This window comes from Dermacentor silvarum, chromosome 6 (genome assembly GCF_013339745.2).
Source record: "Dermacentor silvarum isolate Dsil-2018 chromosome 6, BIME_Dsil_1.4, whole genome shotgun sequence".
Lineage (NCBI taxonomy): Eukaryota > Metazoa > Arthropoda > Arachnida > Ixodida > Ixodidae > Dermacentor > Dermacentor silvarum.
Genome location: NC_051159.1, coordinates 74080364 through 74095749, shown reverse-complemented (window position 1 = coordinate 74095749; position 15386 = coordinate 74080364). Strand labels below are relative to the sequence as shown.

At 47.2% G+C, this 15386-nt stretch overlaps 1 protein-coding gene across 1 annotated transcript; it reads right to left on the bottom strand.

The window, feature by feature from the left end:
* Positions 1-252: 252 nt before the first annotated feature.
* LOC119456715 (disintegrin and metalloproteinase domain-containing protein 10) lies at positions 253-12484 on the bottom strand. The gene is made up of 8 exons (XM_049669042.1): positions 12463-12484; positions 11126-11273; positions 9456-9574; positions 7513-7703; positions 4008-4403; positions 2647-2839; positions 1499-1683; positions 253-258 (listed from the first exon to the last, which is right to left on the bottom strand). Exons 1-8 carry the CDS (start codon positions 12482-12484, stop codon positions 253-255), a joined length of 1260 nt encoding a protein of 419 aa, XP_049524999.1.
* Positions 12485-15386: the final 2902 nt, after the last annotated feature.

Below are 15386 nucleotides of genomic sequence, written 5' to 3'. Positions count from 1 at the left end.
AAAAAAAAAAAAAAAAAAGCTCAAGAGCATGCGCAACCTCTTTTCTGGAGAAAGCATGTACGCGTACGCCCCTTTTAACAGTGATATTGATTGTGTGCTCGGTGTCGTCTGGCGGCACTATGTTGTAGTGCCCCTCTATCCAAATGCGAAACTGGATATATCGAACTCGAAGGGCATACCAAAAAAAGTTCGATATATAGGTAATTCGATATATCAAATAAAAATTTTATACAGAAATTTTTCAAGGGGATCTTACATCTGTAACATAAACACAATAATTCGTTATATGTGACTTCGATATATCCGGGTTCGACAGTATATCACATAATTCAGTAAGCACTTTTTGAAACCTTCGCTTTGTTTCTGCATCTTCTTCAGTGAGTTCTGTGCGACGCTGTCGATGAGCATTAATCCGTTCCTTCGCACTAGCACGGTGCGATTCGGAGTTCCCAGCATCTGTGACCTGATACGGAGACCCCTTCTTCCTTAGAAACATTAGGCTCCACCAACTTCATTTCCATTCACTACAAAGGTGTCGTCACTCTAATATTACCGTCTATAGCCTAAAGGTCCGGTATATGCTCTCATACTACGGGAGCTTGTTAAAGAAGTTTTGGGTACCAGCGCGAACAGACGACCACAAGAAGGGAGACACCTGTGTGTCCGTGTCTCCCTTCTTGTGGTCGTCTGTTTGCGCTGTTAGCCAAAGTTTCAAGATGTACCAACTCGCCCAAAAAGAAGTATTGATGTTGTTAAAGAAGGCTAGCGTAGAAAAAGCGTACGAGTTGTGTGGACTTCAGCGCCACCGCATTCTAAAATCTGCGCGAAGGCTCTTCCCACAAGCGCTTGTAGTCATGGCTGCAGCATCTTGTATAACGTCATATCGCCGCCGCCTTAGAACAGATGCGCTTTACCCACTTCCGTGCAGTGTGCAACGTGAGTGCGTACAAGCGTGGACGTCAGTGCCATCTCATGCGAACGCATTCAAGCGGAACGGACTTGCGGATTTACGGAAACGGCGACCCAATTTCTCATCTAAGACAGAAGTGCCAAGTGCAGTAAAAGAACTGGCAGGGAGGCGCATAGTCCGGAGGAAACTCGAGGTCAGTACACAAGCAGATGACTAGATTGGAAACGAATTATACAGGGCTTCAGACACGGAATGCAGCAAACATACAACGGGAGTCAAATGTCGATGTCCTACCACCCGACCGCATCGCTGTTGTCCCGGTCGAAACGTGTTCGAATGATTATTTTCTTTGAGTAGTAAACGCGGGCGTAAGCCATTTCATCTAGGATTAAGAGTGCGATCATCGCGCAACATAATATAATGAACGTGCTGACGCCGAGCGACGCGACGTCAAATGTACGTCGGAAAGACGTTCTATGTAGCTATTGCTTAACGTTTAAGAAACGATTACCGGTCTAGACGTCTGCAGCCTGTAAAACCTGGATTCCTATATGTGTGTAAAGGCGTCCTTAAGCGATACACACTCACAGGCGACCCGAAGTTGTGCCCCAGCTCGTGCGCGAAGGTTATCTCGGTGACGCGCTGCGGAACGCGGCCGTTGTGGTTCTGGAAAGTGACGATGCCCGTGTTGAGGCTCGCGAAGGCGGAGAGCCGCAGGCCCCCTTCGCCCTCCCCTGTACGCTGATAGGGCTCGCATATGCCGCCAGGAAAGCCTGCGTGAGAACGGACAGGCGATAATTTATTTTTTACCGCCAGGTGCTCAACACGGCTCATGCGAAAATCGAGCCCCGTCGGCACAGCCGTAGACAATTCGATGGCTTCGCGAATCCGAAGCCATGACCGCTTTCTTCTGACTTGTAAACAGCACCCCTCACTTTCAAAAAAAAAAAAAAAAAGGGGGGGGGGGGTGGGACAGCTAATAGCCAAACAAATTCACACAATTTCGCAATTATTTCTATTCCACCAAGCTTTTCGGTGCAGTTCGAGCAACTTCGAGCAACGTCTCGCGCTGCAAACCGTTTCCAATGTACAACCAACAGGCCCTAATCGCCACAATTCGAGCATTGGCCCGCTCAATTCATGAAGGCCGAGCGCTTTACCGTCAACTTCGTTTTTGCCTTCCTCCCCATTTTTTCGCTTTCGCTTCTGTTCGCTGGCATTCCCCAGCTCAGCTTCTGCTTACAAGATTCTGAGGTTAAATCACCAAACACCGTGCTTGTCAGAAGTGTTTGTCACTGGCTGACCACCTTTGCTAATGATATACGCGCTATAACAATTGCTCATTGCCCTTGTGAAGTCCTGCAGTGCACGAACAGCTTTCATATTGCAGGCTCTTGTTCAAGAAGTGAACATATATGTTACGCGTGTAGGTAATTTTTTATGGACTTCAAATTTTTTATTAAGGCTGCCCTCGAACGCCAGGGCCCGTGCTCTCACGTGTAGTTCGAATGTAGATTATCGCGTACTGGAGAGATGTCGCTCTATGATCACGTGCGGTATTCGTTGCATGGCGCTGGTCGATCGTACGGTTGGTTGATACTGCGGCAAAACGCGCAGTTGGATCCGTAGCAGCTACGGCAGTCAAATAAAGCCACAGTTTTGTCGCACAACTCTCTAGGTTTCCTCGTTTTACAGTTTCGTCTGAGGGCAGCAACAACGAAACCTCCCACGCTCACCGCCGCCTTCAGCCATGTAGGCTACTCCAAGAAGTCCACCGGGAAAATTTCGGTGCGTCCAGAGGTACGAGGCACAGTAGGCGCTGTAGTCGGAAAGCGCCAGCCTAGCCAGCAGGTGAATGGCATCCAGGTTTTCCCGGCAGAACGGATTCGTACGCTGGCGCTGGCCCTCGCACGCCGAGGAGTCGTTGATCTGCGCGAGTTCATGTTGCGGACAGAAGCACGGCGATGCGCTATCATGCGAATATTTTACACCTTGCACGGAGAAAGCTCTAAGACGGCAGCAGTGAAAGTAGCCAAAAGAATTCCCACTTTATTTATCGAGCTGATGGGAAAAGGGAGAGTTAAGTAAGATCACATTACTATTCTACGCCGATGCGAGTCCGTTAGAACTGTGTTGTGCTAGCATATTGCCTAAATCGCGAAAACTGTTACTAGAAAGGTTTTGATCGTGGCTTTCAGTACTCAGTACAGACCGTCAGTGGTGCATGTTGCTTTCCGTACTCTGGTGTCATTCTGGAAATTCATTCCAAGTGGATACGCCTGACAATCTCACCGGCTACAATTCTTAAATTGCAATACGTCTCGTAAAGAAATTAACTAAGAAGTTAATTACTGAACTTTTTTTAATTAGTTGAATATGTGTTTCGATTTCTCGTGCTGCTAATGTCCGCTTTACGGAATAACCCAGTTCAATGATAAGAATTATGCTACCTGCCACAGGCGATTTCTAAAAATTCCGTAAAACATAAAAATGAGCACTCCGTATAATACAATGCTCACTGTTCCCACTGTAACGCTTTTTTTTTCACAGTTACACTCCAGATTGATTAATTAGTGTAGTTTAAGTTCTCAACGCAACATTTGGGGGCTATGAAAGACACCGTAGCGGAGGGCTCCGGATTATATTTGAGCGCCTGGAGTTCATTAACGTACGCCTAACAGTATTTTTGCATTCCGGTCGCCGTGGCCAGGAATCGAACCCTCGACCTTGTTATCAGCAGAAGAACGCCACAGCCACTGAGCCACCGTGGTGGATCTGGTTACACACCCGCATAAGCCCTTGTCTTCCCTGGTAAAACAAATGTCACGTGTGAAGCGGGCTTCTCCGTATGGACAGCCTTACTGCAGAGGAGCCCGCTCTGGCAAAAGCTTTTGTTTCGCTTTGCTTCAGAGATGCGGCGCGGACATCGTTTGCAACCTTAAGCGAGACACAACGTTCCCAGAGAGACAAAATGTTCCGACGTGCGTGGAAGCAACGTTCCTCGATTCCACTCTGCAAAGGATTCGCTCAATAACTCGATACATGAGGCTCCGGTAATATGGTGACGTTGGCCACGAGACGGTCGATAGTTACATACCTGGACGCGCTGTACGGCGAACGAAATGCCTGTGATCCCCAGGAAGTCGGTGGCGCCGAAAATCTCGGAGGCTGAGGCCGCGTGCGAAGCAACCATGGCCGTGACGGTGTCGTAAGCACGGACCACGTCACCTTCAACGTCCTGAAGCACGGCTTCGAAGAGCAGATGGTCCACGTTTATCGTTAGGTGACACACGCGCTTGAACGGCTCGTACGTCAGTCCGCGGCGGCGGTGTTTAGCAATGCCTGCGCTAAGAGCTGTGTGCTGTTGTAGTAGCTTAGCCTGGTTCACTGAAGGCAAACTGTGAGAGCCAGATCCACGCTTCTCGTCAGACACGGTGCTGATCTGCTGCGCATAAGTCCGAAGCGAGCGCTTTAAGCGACGACGTCCGGTTGCCTGCCATTGAAAGAGGAGCGACAGATCACTTTCTCACTGGTTAAAGTTTTAAAATCATTTTTAAACAGTGACGACATCGGGACGTTTCCGAAAAGCGGTCACACACTGATGCATCCAGTTTACTACATTCGAGTGGAATGTGTCGCGCCCCAAAACGTTTTTTTGCGAATAACGAAATTCCTCTTCGAATTCGGCGCAGGCGAGACGTCCTTTTTTGTTAGTGACCTGGAGAAGAAAACATCGATATGGCTTGGCCACCCTTCTTCCAAAGGCGGGTCAGCACAGGCTATTTTATTGCAAGGATTGGACGGTCTCCGATTTGAAGAGACGCTTATACCAGTTTACGACTGATCGTAGTCATGCCTAGGCACAACGGCTAGGTAAACTATGGCATTCCGTGGTAAGTGGTAGGCACTGGTAGGCGTCTGCCTCTGCAGTGTTGAAGACAACAACACGGATTTAAATGGCCCACTCTCATAATGGGCTTTCGTTCAATAGATTGACGAGAAGACGCCTGAAGCGTTTTCAGCGTCAGATGATTATGTTTAATGATACCGTCAACTTAGTGAAATGAAAACGCCCGGGATTTCCGCATATGAGCATTTGTTCTTAGTCTGCTACGATGATATTTCAACATTTACAACATTTCACGCAGTTAACAAAGCTTGAAACACATTTGGTTTCAATTGGCAACATTGCGAGAGGACAGCGCGTAGTATGAAAAAGAGTCGCAGCTTCGCCCAAACGGCGAAACATCGATCGCGATAGCAAATTAATAGACATATGAAGATATGAAGTCAGGATAGTAGTTTTATCGGTCGTGTAAACTTGGTAAACATTCAATAACTCACTAAATTAACAAGCATGGTGTCACGCGCGCACAAGTAAACATGAACACACTCACTCGATGACTGCGGAAACTCGCTGTCACAAAGCGCGGCCCAGCAGCAAGCGAATTGACCTTCGTGCTGCCTCTCGCTTCAAGGCGAACTAAGCGGCGAAAACGCAGCGCACACGAAGCTATTAGCACTCGACCAACTCTGGCCGCCATCGCAGACCGCTTTCAAGATAAGGCCCCCGCGGCCGCGTCATGTACTGCATGATGATGATGATGATGATGATGATGATGATGATGATGATGATGATGATTTATTGGCATCCCCTTTGAAACGGGGCGGCGACAACCAGTCACCTAGCCTGCTTGATTTAATCAGGTGTACTATACATGTTCTTTATCTAGCATTTTTGTATACCTCTCATTATTATTTTTCTTTTTCAAAAATTTACCTTGTACCGCTACCTATGATTTTAAGAGATCAGGTCCTATCCATCTTTTCCTTGCTTTTTATCCAACAGTACTCTAATCGTCTCTTGCTTATCTCTACGGCTGATCTGTTGATGTTTCCTTCCACTTTAAACCCAAGCGCTTCTGGGAGTTGCACGTTACCTACGGTTCTCGCTGGGTGGATCTCGTCAGCATTCCATTAGGATGTGCTGAGTGGTCTCTGAATCTTTACTGCAGCATACACATGCCTCATCTAGTTCCGAATATTTGCTCCGGTATGTTTGGTCCTTAGGCAACCGGCTCGAGCCTCAAATAGCAAGGCACTGCCCTTTGTGTTATCGTACAGATTTTTCCTTCTAATTTCTTTCTTCTCATTCGTGTAAATCTCCATTGTCCTTTTTGTTTCTATTCTTCCAATTCACGGTCTCTATTTCTCTCACTTTCTTTCTGATGTCTCCAGGTTGTCTATTTACAGTTTCGATTATCCTGTACTTGGTTGCCAACTTCCTTGACCTCTCCCTACGTTCTGTGTCCACGCTTTTCATGTAGAAATACTTGTGCACTTTAGCCGCCCATTTATTTTCACCCATGTTCCTGAGCCTTTCTTTAAAACTAATTTTTCTCTGTGCTTCTCTGACTTCAAAAGAGGCCCAACCCATGTCACCCTGCACTGCCTCATTTGTGGTATTACCGTGGGCTCCCAAAGCCAACCGGCCTACTGATCTTTGGTTAACTTCCAAACCCGAGAAGATATCCGATTTTAAGCATATAATGGCATTTGAGAATGTTAGCGCTGGCACCATTACTCCTTTCCAGATTCCACGCACCACCTCATACTTATTGTGGCCCCACAGTGCTCTGTGTTTCATTATTTATGCATTCCGCGTCCCCTTTATTTTCAGATTATCTTGGTGGTTGCTTGAGTAATTCTTTGCAGCCGCTGTAGCAGAATGCCCCCCCCCCCCCCCCTCCTTTAATTCCGCACCCTGCTGCCTTGCGCGGGGCCGATGACGGTGCGCTTCCTCCCCACTTTCCTCCCTTGCGCGCGCGAGATTCAGCAACCATCGTCGGCTCACTTTCGCGCCATTCACCTCGCACATATCGCATACGGCGCGCAGCGTCGATGTTATCGCCCTTGGTCTTTATAGGGAACACGGCGATTGCGACGGCAGCAATGCGCCTGGAGTGTCCATATAATTGCTATCGCAATAAAAACTCGAAAGACACACCACAGCTTTATTGTACATGGGGCGGATGACTAAGGAAATCGAAAGAAATAAAGAGAATATATAGGACATTCCTCAGTATCAATGAAAGATTATTCTAAAAGAGCAAGAAATTCTTTACGCGAATGCGACCATTGCATGGACCATTTCTCCGATTAGTATTCTATAATATATTTCATCTGAATAATGCCAACATGTCCCAGGACTCTTTATGTTGGCAGTCGTCTTGTCAGGTATAAAACCTGCTAAAATCCTCAACAAACAAAAATCCATTAATGCTTATGTAGAGTCCCGACTAACAGTCAACTTGCACAAAGTGTTCAAGAGCTCTTTTAGTAGGCTCTCAGTGCAAAAAATCAAAAGCGGTGTACCGAGTCTCGCATAATCTGCCTGCATGCTTGACTGATAACCCCCACCCCCCTTCCTCCCATTTTCTAACATGACGTACTTAATTGCACAGTAATACAGGCGTTGTTCCATCTATTACTATTATTGCGCTACTATAACAATCGATCGCGAAGCAATAGTGCACCTTTGAAAAATACTCGCGATGCTGGTGCAAGTTAGCATGCGTATCAGTTTGGCCAATGCCTCCCACTCCGCACATGGCGCTGTCTCCCATAGTGACGTCACGGGCCGAATAGATCACCGAGTGGAACGCCCGCGGTTGAGAGACCGTCAGGAAACGGGCGGCGCGTTCAACGTAGAATTCCTCATCGCTGGACAGCACAATGCGGCCCGTAAACACGCCGTCAATGACGGCTCCTGTGACGCGGCTGTGGTCTGCGCCTGCGAGCGGAACACACACATCGGCTGAGGTATTCTCGGCTACAGCTCTGGTTAGTTATGTACAGTACGGACATGAATTGGGCGCCCTTCTACCACAAGGAAGTAGCGTGTGCCACTCTGTGGAAACAGGCATGTTCGCATGCGTGCGCAGCCAGATAATTTATCCATTTCTCATCTTTATCCCGATTTAGTCCTATCGAAATTGCTCAAAGATCTGAGGTAGCATACGAGGTAGCGTACTATGGTTTGTCGGCCAGTTGCTTGCTCCTAAGCTCACATACTACGTGACATGTGTAATTGAAGTGACGTTCCGGATCCGCTGCCATGGTTGTGAACGGAGCTAACACTCTCAGTTCTAATCTTGCACACTTACACATATGCACAAGAAAGTATGCAGGAGAATGAGTGTCACATTAGCTTAAATTGTCAAGCAACGAAGGCGTTATGCAGATAATGTTCGGCTGTCACCAGCAGCAAGTTGTCTCTTCGTGTGCTTTCATTATTCTTCCTTTTGCTTTCTCTGGATTCATTATCTGTTATATTCGAATGGCTGTAGCTAACAAAAAATATAGTTGCTCGGATCCGCTTTGCCTTCTTCTTCTTCTTGGGGTTATAACTAGTATATATATATCCGTGAATGATCTTTTAAGATAATCAATGTGTATCGTTCCATGTAGCGCAGAGTAATAAATGTACCGTCATCTACGATTGAGTGATCTTGTGTTGTGATGTCCCAGCCTTGTCAATGCCGACATGTCATTGTGATTCCCGTCGCTCGCTTGCTTTTATGTACTGTCTGCCTGGCTGGTTCTCACACGGTTAACGACGAATGACCAAATTTCACGTTACTTCATTTATTTTATTTTATTTTATTTATTTTTTTGTGGTGGAACACTACGCCAGCGGTAAAATCTGAAATGCAGGATACGAAAGTGATGGCAGCTAATGCCGTGGTTCTTCAAGTGGATTATTCCTGGAATGGTCTGCTGACTGTCGCGTCACATATAGACCACAAAGCTAAGCATAAAATGGATCTGGTTCTATAGAGAGCTGAACAGCAAACTAAGGTGTCGTCACGGACGGTAAGCAAAGTCACGTAAAGAGTATTTTCAACGACCGTTACTTTGTTCGGTTGCATGAGCCACTCCTAACACTCTTTGGGAGTGCTAGAAGTGGCTAATGCTATAAGTGCTCTAATGCTATAAGTCCTCCCCCCCTCCCCTTCCCTATTACTTTCTTTCCCCGCTCACATAGAGGTACATAAGCATACCCGGCGTTTGAAACTCAGCTATGGAATTGGTACGATGACGTCGGAACGGCTAGAACGTTGTAACTGCTTCATTGCGACGACCACAGAGAGAGAAAAGCACAAAAAAAAAGCACATGGCATCGACAATGTAATGAACATATGCGAACCTTTTACATATGGACATGGAAGAGAGATTCATATATAACCACAAGTTTGCCGCTAAACAAGTTGTAATCTACGGGTCGCGTAAACGGATACACTAAAGGAGTAGTCTGTCATTGACCTGAGTGGGCCATGACAGGCTGCTCTTTCGGTATGCCCCTTTACTAGCCGGAACGCTCGTAACCAAGCTGTCTGCCATGGACCTGCGTGTTCCATGACAGACAGATTCTTCGGTGTACCCGTCTGCAAGCTAAAGCGCTCATAGCCAAGTTGTAAGCTACCGACCCCAATAAAGGGATTTACTGAATAAATAAATAATCTATAAGAGACCTCGCACTCACCCACGACGTAGCCAGAATAGATGTGGTCGAGGTCGGCGTCGATGGAACCATGTCTCGTGACTAAGAGGAAGTCATCCGAGAAAGAGGAGCGGTCACGTGCAAGGCGCAATCTAAACTCTCTGAAACAAAAGAAGAGGAGGCCGGTTAATGTGGACTCTTACGGATTGCGAAGAGAGCACGGCGAAAACGTTTTTTTTTTTTTTTCCTTTGCGAGAATCTTTTGCGAGTGCGATTGTAGCCACAATATTTGCTCTACGCAAAAAAAAAAAGAAAAAAAAAGAAACAATTTGAGGACCCCAAAACTGAAGTTTTAGGGCATTCGAAAATGCTTACTTAGAATCTTGCAGAAAACACGTGAGCGTGGATTTTTGACGCACGCACGCACGCACGCACGCACGCACGCGCGCACACGCACACGCGCACACGCACACGCGCACCCGCGCAGACGCGCAGACGCGCAGACGCGCACACGCACACACGCGCACACGCGCACACGCGCACACGCGCACACGCACACACGCACACACGCACACACACACACACACACACACACACACGCACACGCGCACACGCGCACACGCGCACACGCGCACACGCACACACGCGCACACGCGCACACGCACACACGCACACACACACACACATACACACACACACACACACACACACACACACACACTAAAAGGACCGATTTTATTGATGATATCGTGGGGGTGTTAGCTATATATATATATATATATATATATATATACAGGGTGTTTCAGCGAACACTTTCAAAAATTCTTAAAGGTTGCCTGTGGCAGATAGCACAATTCTAGTTCACGAGCTGGTCTACTCGAACAGGCGGACATTACTCGTACAAGAAATTGAAATGCATAATCTGATAATTACCAGAAATTTACTAGAACCTAACTGGAACGCCAATGCATTTCTCCGCAAAGTTCGGGAATTATTATCTCGAAACTGGTGTCATCATGAGAATTCGCATGATGACACCAGTTTCGAGATAATAATTCCCGAACTTTGCGGAGAAATGCATTGGCGTTCCAGTTAGGTTCTAATCAAAACGTTGCTTTATGCATTGAAGCACAAAATTAACTGGAACGCCAATGCATTTCTCCGCAAAGTTCGGGAATTATATCTCGAAACTGGTGTCATCATGACAATTCGTTCCAAGTGGATCCGCCTTGCGAACCCCACGGCTACAATTTGTAAATTGCAATATGGGCCATCAGATAATTAGTTAAAAACTTAATTAGTGAATTTCTGGTAATTATCAGATTATGCATTTCAATTTTTTGTGCAAGTAATGTCCGCCTCTTCGAGTAGACCAGCTCATTAACTAGAATTGGGCTATCTGCCACAGGCAACCTTACATAAATTTTGAAAGTGTTCGCTGAAACACCCTGTATATATACACTCCACGAGCTGATTAACAGGGTTTCGTCATGTGTCACACAAGAAGAGCCCATAACATCACTTGCTGCAAACGAGGACGCTTTGGCGACGCTGCTTCGGTAATATATAGCGGTCATCACGAAACAGGAGGTGTGTAATAGGTGACATGCAAAATTATTTAGCCCTCCTCCGATTAACCACAGTTGGCGACATGTTGCCAGTGAATGACGGCCTGTTAAAGCTATCACGTCAAAATCAAGAATGCCAGTTACCTCTTGTGAGCTCTAAATGTGAACTCGACGCTGTGGGTGTAACGGTGCTCCCTGGAGGCAGAGCGCTTCCAGCGAGCCTTTCCTGTGACGTTGACAGGCTGATACGAAAGTGGCTCGTAGTAGCGCACGAACGGGTTCAGCGGGCGTGCTGCAAGTGGCGAAAATGACAACTGTCATAAATCCTCCTGTAAGCGTAGGCGCAGGCATGAGAATCGACGGTGCTAATTTTAATCGCAATATTAACGCAAACTTTAATCGCGAGCGAAACAATACGTCAACATGGAAAAAGCGCTCAACGGTAAAATATCGGAAGTGCACGGTTATTAGGGACCGCATCAAATAGCCGCACAAGCAGTTTGCAACGTGGAACTGCGGACCTGCTCACGGCGCTCGTGGCATTTATCTCTATTAGCTTGGCGGGGTGTTCGACTTTTCATCCCTGCACAATGAGACTTCCCGATAACCACAGCTTTTCTTTCGCTGCTATTTATGAAGACTTGCACATTAATTTTGACAAATTCCCGGCAGACTCTTTGGAGAGTATAGATTTCTTAGGGCAATTACGCGATGACTAAAGCAGCAGGGGTTTATGAGCAACACAGTGATGAAAAGTGCGGAGGCATAACCTTGAGTGTCGATCTTTGCTGCACGCTCCTGAGAGCTTGACTGCATTGCAGGTGCACAACCCGACCTGTGCCTCAAAACGATCATGCAGATCGTCTACTTAAGCAACTACATATACGTCCATACCGATTACAGACGTTACCCGCCACGGAACACGATGGATATGGCGTTGCGCTGCTGCGCTCGAGGTTGCGGATTCGATCCCGGCCGAGGTTCCGATGGGGGCCGATTGGAAGAACACTCATGCGTCAGGCTGTGGGTGCACATTTTAGAAAATCCGAAGCGGTCGAAATTAATTCGGAGTCCCCCAGTACGGCGCTCCTCAATCATACCGTGGTTATGACACGTAAAACCACAGAATTTACCGTATAGACTCGTATAAGGGCCGCATTCCCACCTTGGGACGCCAAAATGTGGAAAAAAAGACTTCCAACACAGAAGCAATTCCATTCGGTGCCCCGATGCCACACGCGAACATCGGCGAATTTTCGCGCGCGTTGCCTACTTCTGCGTGCCGCTACTAGATGGGGAGAGCTGCGCATTGACCTCTGATGCATTGGTACACCTAGGAATCCGAGGTGTGCGGCGGTACCATTTTGAGCAAAAGCTTCGGTACCGTGTAAGGGCCGCACCTCGTCAACATTGTGAAAGTGTGGCCCTTACACGAGTCTATACGGTAATTTTGTAGCATAGTGCTCATCTTGCCTGCTCACCGGTGCATAGCTGGAACGCCATGTCGGCCAATGCGACCAGTACGACGTAGAGGAGGCTCAGCTTGGTCATAAATCGCAGCAGCGGCTTTCTGTGGACGCACAGAAAACGCTTCTTCTTCTTTTACTTCGGTTCTTATGGCTCATACCTACACCGGCGCTAACGACGATGTTACAGCTGCCAAAATGAACGTTGCGTACGTGCAAAAAAAAAAAAAAATAGAATCCTTCTGCCCTCAACTATGCAGGGAAACAACTGATATCATGTAATGAACCAATAAAAAAATTTTGAGAGCCCATCCACGACTCTGAAGTTGGAAGCCAGCGAAGCTGTGACTATGGTGGGACTGGTGTAGTCAATATTGCCCCACGATGAGAATGGGCGTATCGTCGTTGGGCATCACCCAACCGAACATGTCTATCATGAACGTTTCGATGTCTTTCGTTGGCGTTGCAGGGGGGAGCTACACAGTCGCAATCACCGTACCGTCAAAGCGTTTTGTCAAAGACGGCTGCGCCAATCGTGGTGCGCACACAAGCGCTAACGCGCTCACGTGGTCACCCTGCAGGGTGACCTACGTCACGTAATGAAGAAGCAAAAGTAAGATCCAGCGAAAACCGCGGTATAACGCACACTTTTTTACAATCCTAAGTTTGAAAACGCCGCCAACCCGGCGTTTTCATACTGCTCCACGAGGTGGCGCCGAGGCGGAGGGATGCTTAAGGTCCCTGTATTGGCGCCACGGTCCCTGTATTGGTTGCGCCACCAAGGTCGATCCACATAGGTCGCGAAGCTTCGGGCGAAAAGCGGTTCAGAACCAATTGTCACCGAGATCAGCAAGAGTGGTTATGGGAGCAGCGATTGAAGCGCGACTATGTTTGGAGGGAATAAACACTGGGATAGAAAAAACCGTTTTTAAATTAAAGCGAGACGCAGTTAGATTCATTCAACTAAAGTACAATTCCTAATTCATTTTATATACGCATGGCGAGAAAAGAAGATACCACTCTGTTTTACTTGATCATTATCAATAAATACCTTGTTTCAGCGCCCACTGTGAGAGCGCCCATCGATAGCGGCGGGCGTTGACGCCACTATCAGTTGCAATGCAATGGAGCTCTTGGAGTGCGTGGAAAGGCGCGCTCGTAAAGTTCACCTGTTACAATACGCCCGCCTCACATGTTGCGTTGTTTTGCATGTCGACGTTTGTCTGAATTAGGTGACGTGGGTAGTTTTATTGTTTCATAACCTCTGCAGTCAAAAGTAGTGAGTTTGCAACCGTCAGATACGTGTTCACTTTAATTGTTTTCGTGCGAAAGCGCTGGCCGACGGGCTTGGCGTCCGACGAAAGGACGAGCAGTCTACGCAATCTACGCCCAAATCGTTCGTCGGCTTCCAAAGAAAGTATGTTCTGTGCAGTGATGCGATTTCGACACCCGTACGGCTGATCTTTTCCGGCATCGCTTTTCGCGCTGAAAACTCGGAACGCCCATGAAGTTTAATGGCGGGGCATTTGAATACACAGCTCAATGGCAGGCCTCCGAAAACAAATTTCGCGCCTATGAGAACAAACTGACGTCAATTCTGGTTTTGACAGATATGACGTCAAATTATTTTTTCTTCCGCCGGAAGTGTTCCCTCCTCACACAGATGGCGCTAAGCCCCATGAACCGCCGGTAAGCAACCATGTTTTGAGCGTATGGGCTTCTATGGAAGCTTCGCTACCAGATGTATTTACCTTGGCGCCACCACCCCGCTTCAAAGGGGACGCTCATAGCATCCGTCTATCCATTCAGCAGAGAAGGAGCGCCGCTGGCCTAGATTCCCTAGACTCCCAGGCTCCCAGCAGGGCTCTACTTTAGTCGGGCGCAGCTTCCAGCAGGCCTGCCTCGCTAGCTCCGCAGCCAGGCCCATCTCCGCTTAGGGGGGAACGCGGCACAAAAGGTCGACTGGCGCAACAGAAGAGAGAGAGCGGGGGCTCAGCCGGCCGGAGAGGGAGGAGGGGCCGTGCGCTCAAAAAAACGGCGACATTCGAGCCAATGCTGATGATGATAGTTTTTTTTTTTTTTTTTTTTTTTTTTTTTTTTTTTTTTTTTTTAGACGCGGACATGACCTGGGGAATCTAGCCCTTACCAGCTTTGCTGTGAAACTGTGGGGACACCTAAGCAATTCTTATGTGTAAGTGCGAGAGCATTACTTTTCGCCGAGTTTGTCGCAGAGTTTAGCGTCGTGACGAAACGTGGCCGATTTTAGTGCTTGCTGCGTTATGTTTCCAAGTACAATGTTGCTGCTTATGAGGTCGCAACAACCCGAAACGACAAACCGGCCATATTGCGATCTCTAAGCCGAGTTTATTTGCGGAGTTCTCCTTAAAGTAGTGAGAACTCCGAGTACTAAATTTCTTCACCGTCGTCCATTCGTCGTCGTCGTCGCCCATGGGCTCCGACATCTATATGTCTGTAGAGATGGCATTGTCTTTTTCTCTTGAGTATGGGGCATCAATACCTTGTAACTGACTTTTACAATTGTTTTTTTTTTTTTTTTTGTGATCAGGAATCTTGGCTTGATAGACTCTCTTTTTGTCTTTGCATTATAAATGCTCGCTATACTTGTCGTTTCACTGTCAAGCCCAGTGTTCCGTTCGCTTCAGTATCGACACGAGCTGATTCCACAAGTTACAACATTAAAATATTTGGAGATTACTTGCAATGCGTTAGACAATATTAGGCCCATCGCGTTAACTTCAAGGTTCACAAAATTCATTGAATATTTGTGTGTAAATTTGCTTATGAGCGATCGATCTTGAGTTCGAAACAAGTTGCTTTCAGATATCGCTCGATCAACTTCGGATCATTAACTTTTTAAAATACCTTCAAGCATGGATAGCAGAATTTTTAAGGAATAGAGAATTTTGTTGGTTGCAAAG